The sequence below is a fragment of the Trypanosoma cruzi genome, genomic scaffold (genome assembly GCF_000209065.1).
Source record: "Trypanosoma cruzi strain CL Brener 1047053517189 genomic scaffold, whole genome shotgun sequence".
NCBI lineage: Eukaryota > Euglenozoa > Kinetoplastea > Trypanosomatida > Trypanosomatidae > Trypanosoma > Trypanosoma cruzi.
The window spans coordinates 143-13318 of record NW_001849405.1 but is presented as its reverse complement, the minus strand read 5'-3'; the positions used below and the strand labels follow the sequence as shown (position 1 = coordinate 13318).

The 13176-nt window shown below is 53.5% G+C and overlaps 2 protein-coding genes and 1 pseudogene across 2 annotated transcripts, besides 13 other annotated features; 2 read left to right on the top strand and 1 right to left on the bottom strand.

The window, feature by feature from the left end:
* Positions 1 to 2242: part of a sequence feature (areas not merged during assembly with more than two copies in the genome that could not be assigned to a particular haplotype) that runs on past the window's edge.
* Positions 1 to 2602: part of a mobile genetic element that runs on past the window's edge.
* Positions 2243 to 3304: a sequence feature (heterozygous, Esmeraldo-like haplotype).
* Positions 2338 to 2602: a mobile genetic element.
* Positions 2389 to 2418: a microsatellite.
* Positions 2727 to 5837, top strand: Tc00.1047053511911.30 (annotated as a pseudogene).
* Positions 3305 to 6486: a sequence feature (areas not merged during assembly with more than two copies in the genome that could not be assigned to a particular haplotype).
* Positions 6165 to 6869, top strand: Tc00.1047053511911.21 (hypothetical protein, conserved; the record flags this gene model as incomplete). The annotated part of the gene is made up of 1 exon (XM_811670.1): positions 6165 to 6869. The coding sequence occupies one exon, from the start codon at positions 6165 to 6167 to the stop codon at positions 6867 to 6869; it is 705 nt and encodes a 234-aa protein (XP_816763.1).
* Positions 6487 to 7452: a sequence feature (heterozygous, Esmeraldo-like haplotype).
* Positions 7385 to 7600: a mobile genetic element.
* Positions 7453 to 8303: a sequence feature (haploid, Esmeraldo-like haplotype).
* Positions 7624 to 7833: a mobile genetic element.
* On the bottom strand, positions 8242 to 10452 carry Tc00.1047053511911.10 (trans-sialidase, putative; the record flags this gene model as incomplete). Its single annotated transcript, XM_811657.1, has 1 exon — positions 8242 to 10452. One exon carries the CDS (start codon positions 10450 to 10452, stop codon positions 8242 to 8244), a length of 2211 nt encoding a protein of 736 aa, XP_816750.1.
* Positions 8304 to 9801: a sequence feature (areas not merged during assembly with more than two copies in the genome that could not be assigned to a particular haplotype).
* Positions 9802 to 9991: a sequence feature (heterozygous, non-Esmeraldo-like haplotype).
* Positions 9992 to 13176: part of a sequence feature (areas not merged during assembly with more than two copies in the genome that could not be assigned to a particular haplotype) that runs on past the window's edge.

Below are 13176 nucleotides of genomic sequence, written 5' to 3'. Positions count from 1 at the left end.
CTTTTTGATGGCAATATTAGATGCGGCGCCATAGTCCGGAGTGCGGCACGCAAGGATGCTGCGGTCCGTGTTGCAAATGGATCGAACCCCGCTGGACATGGTGATTCTGGGGTTACAAAAGATTGCGGCGCGATCGGAAACGAAGCAGGCGCGCCCCTTGACAAGGGAATGGGTGGATCAATATATCCGCAGCCGGACTGACTGGAAGGAACGTGTTGTTTTTTGACTTGCGTGGATAACGGCGAGTTGTCGTTCCGAGATTGCGGCCTTAACTCCCAACAATTTCACGCTGGAGCCGGACGGGACCATAATTTTGGATTGGTCAGTTGCGCCAAGGACGGCGAGGGCGGATCCCCGCCGCGCCTCGCGGTTCGTCAGGATACGAGGGCAGGACGCGTTCGACACTATAAAGCTATTCAGGACACTTCGAGAAAACGAAAGCTTACGAATCTTACGACTGCTCACGTGGAGCGATCTCTGGTTCCTTGGAATGCCACGGCGCACTCCACAAAACAGGGTGTGTTGAGGCACGCAGCTCTAATCGTGGAGACGCACAATTTTGACCCACACGTGATCTTGCAGTTGGCGATGCACGTTGACCCGTTCGACCTTCCCCAGAGCATAGTTTGATATTTGGGGAGGTACACCACAATGCTGACCCAGGTGTCTTCGCTGGTCGCATTGATGTGAAGGGGAACCGTGAAGGGCATGAACTCTGGTTGAAGGGAGAGAAGCGTTTTTTATGCTTTTTGTCATCATGCTGCTACAATAACGCGACGCGAGCCAAAGACGTGTCCGGCCACTCCACAAGATGCACGAACCATCCCGCCCCAGCAACAAGTCAACGTGCCCGTATTGAATCTGGAGTGGATCCAGAGTCGGTTGCACCCGGCTACCCTGGAGAGACTCATGCAAGTATGGGGACTCGTCGGGCTGTCCCCTTTCCCTCTGCCCTCCTCCGGCAAGGCGTGCGAAAGCTCACGGAGGATTCCAGTCGCTGACGCGCGATTGCTGAGGGAAGCGGGAATAATCGAGGACGCTTTGTCCACAGCAGGCGGATGGATAATATCTTTTTTGGTTGTGGTGGAGAAAACCACCGGTTTACGACGACGATGGATTGCGTGGTCACGCGACAAGAACAGAGACGACGCTTATGAGGCTGATGTTCCTCTTCTACACATTTCCCATTATTTGCCGCCTGTGATGGCTGAGGCCGCTTCCTGCCTGGACTTAAAGGCATCCTTTTTGCAAGCCCCTTTACCGCGGGAGACTCGGCATCTCTTTTGATGCCGCGTGGAGGACGGCACGCTGGTGGAGCTTACACGGCACCCAATGGGATACAAGGCCAGCCCAGAAATTCTCCAGGTTATTATTAATTCGGCAATTGCGGGGGTGACGACGGTGGTTCGCCGCCTCTGGGCCGCACATCCATTGGTGCGTATCGACGTTTGGATCGGTAATATACGCATTGCAGGGTCGATAAGCGATGTGACATGGTGGGAGGCCCAAGTACTTCGTAATGCGGTCGGCCGTCGCGCCACGATAGGAAGGACCGCGAATCGGGCGCCACGCAGTACACCTTCCTGGGGGTGCAGTTTGATCACACTCACCGTGCGGTATCTCTGAGTGACAAGTTTTTCCGGTCTGTACGCGCCATGTCGGCGCCCAGTTCTTTAACCATCGCGGAAATGGAGGTTGTGGCGTCACGCTTTTTGTATGCGGCGGCCATTTTTTGGGCACGTGTTTATGTGTCTACTGCTTTCTCATCAAGGCATTGCGACGAAGATTATCCGCACTTGGCCGGGGGAAGGTGCTGGAGACATCCCCGACGAAAATTCCGCCGGCAGCGGTTGGTTTGGGCGAGAGATTGCGACACATCATCGAGGATATAACCGTAAGCGAATCATCGAGTCCACCGAAAAGGCGTCGGCCGCCATCATCAGGGACGCGTCGCTCGATGGATGGGGAGCCGTCTTCATTTCAGACCCCGGCGACGTTATAATTGCCGGAGGAAAATGGGGGAAGAAGCCTTTTCGCATCATGCAGGTCGAGGCGCGCGCGGTACGCTTAGCCTTATCGGCCTTTTCCACCATCCTGCCACGCACCATCGACGTTTGGGTGGACAATACTTCGCTGCAAGGAGCGGCGAATAAAGGCAGCTCAAAACCACACGCCATGACGTGGGAGCTGCAACGGATATATGAGTTTTTGGACCCTCGCGGAATAAAGGCATCCTTTGCATACGTACGGTCTGCGGAAAACCCCGCAGACGGCATATCACGCGGTCGTGTTTTTGCACCTGAGGACATAGCGAAGGGGTGGAACTTGCGAAGGGGAGCGGCGGGGTCTTGTGGCTGGAGGATCCCAAGGTTTTCCACTCCTCAAGCAATAAATAAATATATATATATATATATATATCCCATTCGAACAGAGTGAACCGGCCACGATTGCGGTTATCGGATGATATGCGCTTACTTGGCGGTAAACCTTGAGGATGTAGTGAACCCGCTCTTATTCCATTCATCCCTTTCTTATTTCTATCTTTTTTTGTTTGTTTTTTTTAGATAATTTCAGGATCCGGCCAGCGGCCCGTCAGAATATTCTCACCACCGATACCACCGCCCTTCTACGTATGAGGACAGGGGCAACGACACCGTCAGCGGCGAAACGCTCTGGCGCAAGCCAAGGGACCGGGGACTGCATCGTGGCGTATTCACAACCGTGCCAATGAGGTGGGCGTGGCTCTGTGCCTGTTTTCTTCCCTGGCGGTCATCATCACACAGTACGGTGACAGCGTGGCCTTCGCCAAGACGCTTTCATTTGTGTTTTCCCGCAATCCAGTTGAAGTGCTTGTGCCGGAGACTGCGCTGGACGGGAATTTTGTGCAGACATTGTTGCGTCACTTTCGTCACATCACCTTCACGGGCGTGCAGCGCAGCACATTTGACGAGGCCCGCGGCGCGCATCGTCTTTTTGAGCTCATGTCAACAGACGAGGCCTGCCTGGAGGTTGGCAACACCGACCGATATCTTTGCGTGGCCGCTGCCAACGCCTTGGTTGAGTTTTTGGAGATGAATTACAACTGCACGCTTCTTCCGCACACTGTGCGTGTGCAGTACTTGGCGCTTGAAAATTACGTGGAGGTTTCACCAATTGCTGCGCGAGGCCTGCACCTCATCTCCTCTGGCCCGCCACCTCGAGCCCAGTCGGGTGGTCAGCGACAAGACGATGCCGTGGGATGCGGCCCCAAGAAACGTTCCACCCGCAAGACACTTTTCCGTGGACCACGAGAGCAGCGACAGAGCGCACCGATGCTGTCGCTTGTGGATGTGTTGAATCACACAATGACAATTGTGGGTGGACGGCTGCTGCGCTCCACCATTCTGCAGCCTCTGCGCGACCCCACAAGCATTGAGCTTCGCTATGTCTGCGTCGAATGGCTGCGGCAAGAAGAAGAGACACTCAAGGCGCTGCGGCGCTCACTGCAATTGCTTGGAAATAACGACATTGAACGCACCGTCTCTAATTTTTCTCATGAGCCAAAGGTACAGACATTGAAGACCATGCAGCAGCGAATTGAGGCCGTTGTGACGTTGTGGCAGCTTCTGGGCTCCGCCACACAACTTACGACCACGTTAAGTAATTGCTTGCGCGAGGACGAAGGCGCACTGAAGGATTGCGAGCACGGCGGCCCTCGTAGCCATGACTGCTGCCTCAGTAGCGACAGCGGCAAGTATGATGTAAATGAAGGCGATGCGTATTGTTCTTTTCGTGATTAAAAACCGTGTCCCAAGAGGCGGAGACTGGACGAGTCATGCCAAAGCCCTCAAGGCGTTTCTTCAGCACATTATCATGGCGTGGCCGCAGAAGCACCGGCAGTTGCTCTGAGGACCCGTCGCGGCACGACTACGCTCCTCTGCAAAATCCTTGAGACTCTGACAGAGTGTAGCATGGAGGAAATCTGCGCCGAGATTGCGCTACACCTGGACGAAGGCGTATTGCGCGCCACCAGCGGCGTGGGGCCACAAGTCGGTGACGGAGTGACGCGGCGAGCATGTCGACCCAGCGGTGCCATCTCTCAGGTACAGCACTGCTTTGCCGTCAAGCCCAACATCAGCGGTACTCTGGATATAGCCCGTCAGCAATACAGCCAAGCCATTGAGGCAATTTTTGCTCTCGCAGAGGAGCTAAAGCAAAGGTACAGTGTTTGGTCCCTGCATGTCGTCTATGATGGTGTGCGTGGCTACCGTTTTTCGTACGACGCTCGACATGAGCGTAATGCACCTGATGCTGTCTTTCTGCAGAAATACTCTGGCGGAAGTCACGACTCACTTTATCACAGCAGCCGCATGACGATGGTGGGGGAAGAGGAGAAACAAACGAATACCATGGAAAAGAGCGGTGGTGGTGGTGGTGGCTATGGTGTTGGCAGGGCACACGCCGTGGCCACCGGCAGCGCCTCTCCTCTGCGTGACGAATACTTTTCTACGCGTCAGGAGCGTTTTTGGCCAACTTATTCCCACGACGCTGCGGCCCTGACACCTGGGGAACAGAGTGGGTGCAACGGTGAGCACCAACTCACAAAACACCAGGTGCGCGGCAGGCGGGTAGCGTGCACGACCAATGAGTTGCTGGTCCTTTGCCGTAATGCGGAAGACGCGGTGGCAGAGATTTTTTACACCCAAGACGGTCACGTACGATTCCTGATTGAATATCTTCGGCAGCGCCTGGGGAAGCTGCAGGCGGTGTGTGACGCCGTTGCCTTGTTGGACATGCTGGCGGCCTTCGCCGTGTACTCTCGGCGCAACGGTTGTGTCCGACCGAAATTGTTGAAACCAGAGAGGCCTTTGGTGAGCGGCGGGGGCACTTACTTCTTGGAGGCCCGTCACATTGGCGGCCTGGCGACAGCAAACAGCATCCAATGGGGCGACGATGCCAGAGTCCTTCTTGTCACAGGGCCCAATGCTGCTGGGAAAACGACCATTCTGCGACAAGTTGGTCAGCTCTTTGCCCTCGCACAAATTGGGTGTCTTGTTCCAGCCAAGGCTGCTGCGGTGCGTCCTTGTGACAGAATTATTGCCCACATGCTTTGTGACGATCTTGAAGATACGACCACCTCTTCCTTCGGGAAGGAGATGCGGGAACTCTCGTACTTATGTCTGCACGCCACGCAAGAGAGTGTGGTACTGGTGGATGAACTTGGAAGACGCACATCTGCGCGTGAGGGAGCCGCGATTGCGTGGGCGACGGTGGAGTTTCTTGTAGAGACACGATGCCGCAGTGTCTTTGTGACGCACTTTGGGCCTTTGACGCGTCTTGAAAGCCGTTCCGCGGGTGCGGTGAAGAACTACCATCTTGCAGTGGGCACCGAGAGCGACGAGGAGGGTGGTGCGCTGGGGGATGCAACAAAAACTTCTGGTCGCCCGGCGTGTACTCCCCGCTTCGAGCACCGACTAATTCCCGGCCCCTCACTGGTTGATCACTATGGGCTGCGTCTCGCGGAACGTGTTGGCTTTTTTAAGCCAGCACTTGACCTCACCAAGGAGCTGCTGCCTCTGATGGAAGGGGTTAGGGGAGCACAGAAAGTCGGCAACACTGACCATGACGCCGCCGCTCCAGAAGCAGAAGAGGTTGGCCGTGAAGAGCGTGTGGAAGTGTTGTCTGATGGGCGCAACCGTGGTGAGCCGGGAGAGAGTGGTGATGCTCATGACAACGCCTCCCAACCAACCGAGGTGAGTGCGCGGCTTGCTGGTGCCACTGATCTTTCCAGCATTACTGCGGTGAGCGATGAGTCGGACATCACCGAAACCATGCGGAATTTTTATCTGAACCAATAAATTAACTATGTTTTTTCCTTTTCTTTTTTTATTTCTTTTTTGTTGTTGTTGCCCTTGGGGAAGGGGATTGAAGGGTTTGTTTGCGTGGTGAGGATGGGGCAAGGCGGGGGTGGGACCCTTTTTCTTGGTTATTGTTTTTTGTCTGCGAACCGATAGAGGAGCAGACGGTCTGGTCGTCTTTTTCAATGGGGGAGGAGTTATATGTATTTACATCGCCGCTTGTTTTTTTGTGGGGGGTGATTTGAGCAGGGCGCTGCAGCCGTCTTTTGTTTCTTTATTTCTCGCCCGTTTCTTTATTTTGTACTTTTGCTTTTGTTTGAGGGATTCATGCGGCGCCAGCGGTGGGTGCTGCAGCGCTACTGCTCTGGCTCTTTTACAGCGACGGCTGTTGGCCGCGCAACAATTCTGCAAGGGACATCCCTGTCGTCAATTACTTCTTTGGAGGCAGCCGCGGCGAAGCCGGCGACGAGGATCCGCGGACGTGTGGAGACGACACGCATTCGCGGAAAGATTGCGTTTATTCATCTTCGCCAGCCACCCTGTCACTCTATTCAGGTGGTAGCATCTGCCGCGGAAATCGTGCGGCGGGTGAAGGAGCTCACGCCAGAGTCCATCATTGACGCGACCGGCACTCTTGTGCCAGCGGAGCGGCCTGTGACTTCCGTCAGCTGCAAGAATTATGAACTCCACGCGGAGCGTGTCGATGTGGTTAGCAGGGCGGCCACGCCGCTCCCTTTTCCCATAAAAGATTGCAACACGAAGCTGGACACGCGCCTGAACCATCGTGTCATGGACATGCGCACACCACTGACAGCATCGGTGCTCCGCCTCGTGTCTGCCCATGTGCGTGCGCGTTTATGCCTGTGGAGTCGTACTGCGGGTCCCATGGACCACGGGAAAACAAATGAACATGCGGCTTCACATCGCACACACGGAATGAATGAACACGTGCATTTCTGTGATGGTGTTTTTCTCCCTCTGTTAGTTGTTTTTTTCTCTTGCACGCGTTTTCTCTCCATCACCCCCAATTAGACAGAGACCCCTGCGGGCATACGTAGAAGGACACATCCGCGTACATATCTATCTATCTCTATACATATACATCTACAGAGGCAATAAGGAGTCTGGGGAGGGGGGAAACCCATACGGCGTTCTCTCGTGTCACGTAACGAGCGAACCACCTGCTCACACTTTGACACCGGGGCGGGGTGGGGCGCCGCTCTCTCTCATGAATCTGCGCCCGCATAGACCCGGTGTCCGCAACTCCGCCCCCTTTATTTCCGCTGCAGGTGCGTCCCATAACCCTCATTCCCCTAATGGTCTGCAGAACGAGGCGTCATTTGCCTTTGCGGTGGGCGAGGACCCGCATCACATATCATCACCGTGGGCAGGTGTCACAACGGAGTTGGGGGGACGGCCCGTTTTCGCCGCGTGTCCGCCGTTCGACCGTATTTCTCAGCCTGTTACTCCCGTGGCGCCCTTGCAACGCGCCGGTGCCATAGGAACTTGTAAAATAATGTTCACGGGGTAAGCCGCCCAATTTAATATACGTCTTGGCAAAGCGAACTCCGTACGACCTTTTTCCCTTACTTTACGATTCTTTGATTGGCCGCGGTTCTGGGAATCAGGGGACCAATGACGTTTAGACGAATTTTATTTACATTTTTACCTTCTCACCCCTTTTTGATTCCCACCGCGCCGCGGGGTGTTGTGGTTGGAGAAGCCCAAATTCTTCCAATTCGTAGGTAATAAATGTATGTAAACATATATATGTACATATTTATACCCAATCCGAATGGCGTTCGCGCCCGGCAAACGCCGATTCTCGTTGCGCAAGAAGACCGTCCACCACCGCAATGTTTGATGCACGCACTGAGAAGTAGTTATTCGTTCCGTGCATCTGAAATTAAAGCTAAGCATTCCGATTCTGCACGTCCGCGACGGCGTGGGCGTAGTCCGAGTTTTATCTTTGCCTTTTCGCAATGAACATCCCTTGTAAATATTAAATTAGATAGCCAGCTTGTCATGCAAAAATTCTTTTCAAAAGCTCCTATAAAAAACCAACAGTAAAATACTAAAAAAAACAAAGATAGGTAAAACGCTAAAAATAAAAACGGTGCTATAAAAAAGAGGACAGGCAATGCGGCATGTATTCTCCGTGAGGAATCGCAAATCCACACTCCGTGGCTCAGAAGACTGCCACGACAGAAATACAATCCCAGAAAAAGCAGCAACACACACGACACGCACACACGCACGGTATTGTTACCGCTCAAATCACGCAGTATCAATTTCACTTCGTTGAGAGAGGCGAGGCGGTCGTCGGGACTCACGCCGCTCCAGACACTGCGAGGTGACTGCTTGTGGTGGGGATTCATGTCCAGTGGCATTGCGTTGTGCCCATTCATTTCTCTTCCGTAATATCCCCAGCAATGTGCTCTCTGACGCTGTCAACTACTCGAACCCTCTCAGATGGTGTCGGAGCCGCTTCTCTCGTCGGAACGGGGGCCCTGTCCTTGAGTGCAGTCATCGCAGTGAAGTTCAGTGGGCGGTTGTACAGAAAGACGTTCTTCACCGTCACCTTAGTTTTCTGGCCGGCATCCTCACTGCACGCCCCAAAGCAAACCCTCAGGACCTCAGGTGGCCTCTCGCCTGTCAACAGCACCTCTTCCTCCCCCAGCGACTCACCATCAATGTGCACAGAGGCCTTATTGCCTTGCAGCATGAGTGCCACTTGGTATCCCTTCTTCGGCTCCCAAGTGCTGCTCTGTGTTGTTGTCTTGCCTTCGAACGTCGTCTCCCACTTCTTCTTGTGGCTATACGACACTCCCATGGTATGATTGGACTCAGTGTGCGCCAGCACCGCAGTCAGTAGAGGAGTGTTCCCACTCGGAGTCTCTTCGATGGTCACCGACGCCACAAGTGTGAAGTTGTGGCTCAAGGATACATGACGCACATTATCACCCCGAGTGTTCACGGACCATGATACCCTGGAGCTAGGCTCCGTCAGCTGCAATCCATCCTTGACCTTCTTTGCATTAGGCGTCACCGTCGCATTCAGGCAAAGGTACTCGTCGATCCACGTGTCACCACCGGACAATGCGTTGGACAAAACTGCCACCAGACCCGCCGTGGGTATAGTCAAGTTGGAGAAGAAGGCGTCCTTTTGCGCCCAAGTACTGAGGAAAAACTTGATTGTACTCAGTTCCTCCGTCAGTCGAGAAAGCGACATGACACTGCTTTCATAATCGCCCCTCCGTTGTAAAAGAAGCAAATTGCCATCCGAGTACAGCAGGCTGCTGGCAAACAACCAATTCATGCCATCCTCCATGGCAACCGGCCCAACACAAAACGTGCGGATGTTGTCCGTGACCCAAAGATAGAGCGCTCTTTCCGCTTCACCCTCCGAGGCGTACCCTCGCTGAGTGTACAGCATGACCTTCCTTCCCTCAATGGTCGCGGTGATGAGGGCTTCCACATAAAAGCTCCGATCCAAAATGGCTGTTGATTTTGACTTGGTCCACACGGCTGAGAGTGTCCCGATGGCCTCCGTCCACGTTTCCCCCATGTCACGCGACCCGTACACCCTCTGGCCAACCTCGCAATCAACAATCATGAGAAGTGATCCCTCCCATTCGGTGACGCGGGAGTTAGAGCATTTCGCAGGGGACATGCCCTCAGAGAGCATCCATTTTTCGCCGTCGTCCGTCGAATAAATGATCATGGAGTAACCCTCATCTTTTCCATCAAACGCAATCACGGGAAACACGAGCGCGCCATTGTCCATCAGAACACCTGAGCCACCAGAAGGAAAAAAACTCTCAAATTTGCTTTCGTGAGAAGCAGCAGAAGTATTCACGCTTAACAGCGATTTGGGCGCACCCCATTTAATCCGTTTACTCGGCTCGCCGCCCGTAGAATTCGTGACAGTACCCACAACCAGTTTAGGGTCCAATCTGTCCCAATAAAAGTTCCCGTGTGAATAGGACCAAATAGAGCTTTCCGAAAGAAGAAACACTTTATTGCCCTTCGCGATTGTTGTCGGTTGGCGAAAAACAACCAAACTTTGTTCTTTTGCCTCCGTTGCAGTAAGCACGGTGTGTGCCCTCCATGTGCTTTTATTGATCTCAGCAACAAGAGTGGACCAATTCCACGCAGAGTCAATGTACCCCGCAACAACGTCAGAGTAAAAGTGCGTAATTGATTGAGCACCGTCTTTTTGGGCGTTCGTGTGACCTTCGGCGAAAGCAGCAATTACTCCACCGGCACTGACGAGAGAGGGTGTAACAAATGAATCCCTCGGCGTACCTGCAGCAGTCCACTCTTTCGGCTGCACCAGCGTCGTTTGCGGCACAAATAGATCGACTCCCTGCAGCTTATGAATATTTATTAAATCACTCTTCCCATTATTCCCTCCAGCGGCCGCAGCTCCACAGGTACCGCAGCACATCATCACGACGAGGAGCAGCAGCACGGCGGAAGCAAACACATGCCAGGACATGTTGGGCCTCTGCGGCTCACTCTCTCTTCCTTCCCTCCCCCTTCCGCTGGATCCGCTCACGCGGCGACGGCTGTGTTTGTTGGGTGCCTTGACTGCAGCAACACGTGACAGCATGTAAATATGTGTGTGTGGGCGGTGTGTGTGCTGTTGGTCCTTTCAGTGCCCTCGAATTTCACAGTAGCGATTCGCGCTTGGTATTAACTTCCTAGCGTGTCTGTGTTCAAGAAGTGAAGAAAAAAACTGCCAATAAAAAGGTGAAACAGCGAGCACCGCCACCCATCCACAGTGAGTGGCACCATCATTTCCGCCGCAGTCACTCCCAACAACAACAACTCACGAACACAGAAACACGAAACGAGACGGAAGAACAGTGCACCGGGAACACACAGCGACTGCCACCACCACCAGCAGCAGGAGTCACGGCGGGTGTTTCGATATTCACGCGTCAGCACACACCGAGCAACATGTCAAAAAGACAAAACGCAGGCTTCTTCGCCCCTCGCGAGGGCCTCCGCAGCCACAATCCTGTGCGTGCGTGCATTCTCAGCGTTTTAAACACGGCATGTGTGTGCATGTGCTTGTGTGTTTGGCAGCGCCTATAATTGCAGAGCAGCTGTGCGCCACAAGAGAGTCAGAAGAAAGCAACGGCAGAGAGAGGCAGATAGCACACACGCACAAATTACTCATATCATCACACACAAACGCACACACGCAGCCCGCGGAATGGGTGCTCTCAACCACAAAACAATGAAAAACAAAACAAAAAGCCGAAGCGTGGGACGACCAGCGCACACACTCTCATTGCTCCCGTAAAGCAAAACACACACACAGGGAGAGAGAGAGAGAGAGAGGTCGCCCACTCAATGCAATAAAAACAAAACAGAAACAGTTACGGTGCTCCGCCCATGCAGCCAGGCAGGACGGCAGCGGTGCGTGTCGTGCAAAAGAGAGCACCAACGGGCCTGCATGGGTGTGCATGCAATATATACAATGGGCACATTATGTGTGTGCTTCGTGGGATGAGGTGAGGGCGAGAGTCCATGCAAGGGGACACACACAGAGAGTGGGTGAAAGACGAGTGTGTGTGCGGCTGCGGTGCATGGCGCTCTCTCACTCACTCTCACGCGGCCACCACCGCAGCCGCAGCCGCACACACCACGAAACTGATGGAATCAGTGCGATTGCAGAACTCGCACACCGTCCTGCAAACCAGAAGTTTAAAAAGCAATAAGAAACAAGAATTCCAAAAAAAAAAAAAAAGGAAAAAAACTTAGGCTTCTTCGGGGCTCAAACCCGCGCCCCGGATGACATTGTGAGCTTGTTTGCCACTGAGCTAAAAAAAATGTGGTCGCGCGACCCATTTTCACGTAAGGTGTTAAGTTCGATCTTCGAACAATCGAGCACATTTGCGTTGTCCCCTGGAAAACGAAAGCGACATGTTTAGGGTGCGCCGCCGCAGCGTGGATACCTCGATTCGTCGTCATATATCTCTCGTACGGGGCCGCAGCCGCAGCGTGAATACTTCGATTCGTCGTCATATATCTCTCGTACGGGGCCGTCGCCGCAGCGTGGATACATCGATTCGTTGTCATGTATCTCTCGTTCGGGGCGGACCGCCGCAACTTGGATAATTCGACACGTCGTCATGTATCTCTCGTCCGGGGCAGCCGCTGCAACTTGGATAATTCGACACGTCGTCATGTATCTCTCGTCCGGGGCCACCGCCCTACTCTTTTTTATTCCCTGCGGCGGCCAACCCCGGCAGTAAGGACAAAAAATAGGATCGCGTTTTTTTTAATGCTTTTCCTGTTTGGGGGGGCGGATCTTTGTTTTCTATGATTCCCCCCCCCCCTTTTTTTTGTCTATTCCAGGTTGGTTTTAGGAGGCTTGATGTGCCTGCTGGGTGATCGCCGGCTTTTTTATTGGTGATTGCGTATTTTTGGCTTACCGGTGTGCCGCTCAGTGCCATTTTGTTTTACTTCTTTTCTGCTTATTGGGGCGTGTTGTTATTCGTCACGCGTCAGCACACACCGAGCAACATGTCAAAAAAACAAAACGCAGGCTTCTTCGCCCCTCGTGAGGGCCTCCGCAGCCACAATCCTGTGCGTGCGTGCATTCTCAGCGTTTTAAACACGGCATGTGTGTGCATGTGCTTGTGTGTTTGGCAGCGCCTATAATTGCAGAGCAGCTGTGCGCCACAAGAGAGTCAGAAGAAAGCAACGGCAGAGAGAGGCAGATAGCACACACGCAAATTACTCATATCATCACACACAAACACACACACGCAGCCCGCGGAATGGGTGCTCTCAACCACAAAACAATGAAAAACAAAACAAAAAGCCGAAGCGTGGGACGACCAGCGCACACACTCTCATTGCTCCCGTAAAGCAAAACACACACACAGGGAGAGAGAGAGAGAGGTCGCCCACTCAATGCAATAAAAACAAAACAGAAACAGTTACGGTGCTCCGCCCATGCAGCCAGGCAGGACGGCAGCGGTGCGTGTCGTGCAAAAGAGAGCACCAACGGGCCTGCATGGGTGTGCATGCAATATATACAATGGGCACATTATGTGCGTGCTTCGTGGGATGAGGTGAGGGCGAGAGTCCATGCAAGGGGACACACACAGAGAGTGGGTGAAAGACGAGTGTGTGTGCGGCTGCGGTGCATGGCGCTCTCTCACTCACTCTCACGCGGCCACCACCGCAGCCGCAGCCGCACACACCACGAAACTGATGGAATCAGTGCGATTGCAGAACTCGCACACCGTCCTGCAAACCAGAAGTTTAAAAAGCAATAAGAAACAAGAATTCCAAAAAAAAAAAAAAAGGAAAAAAA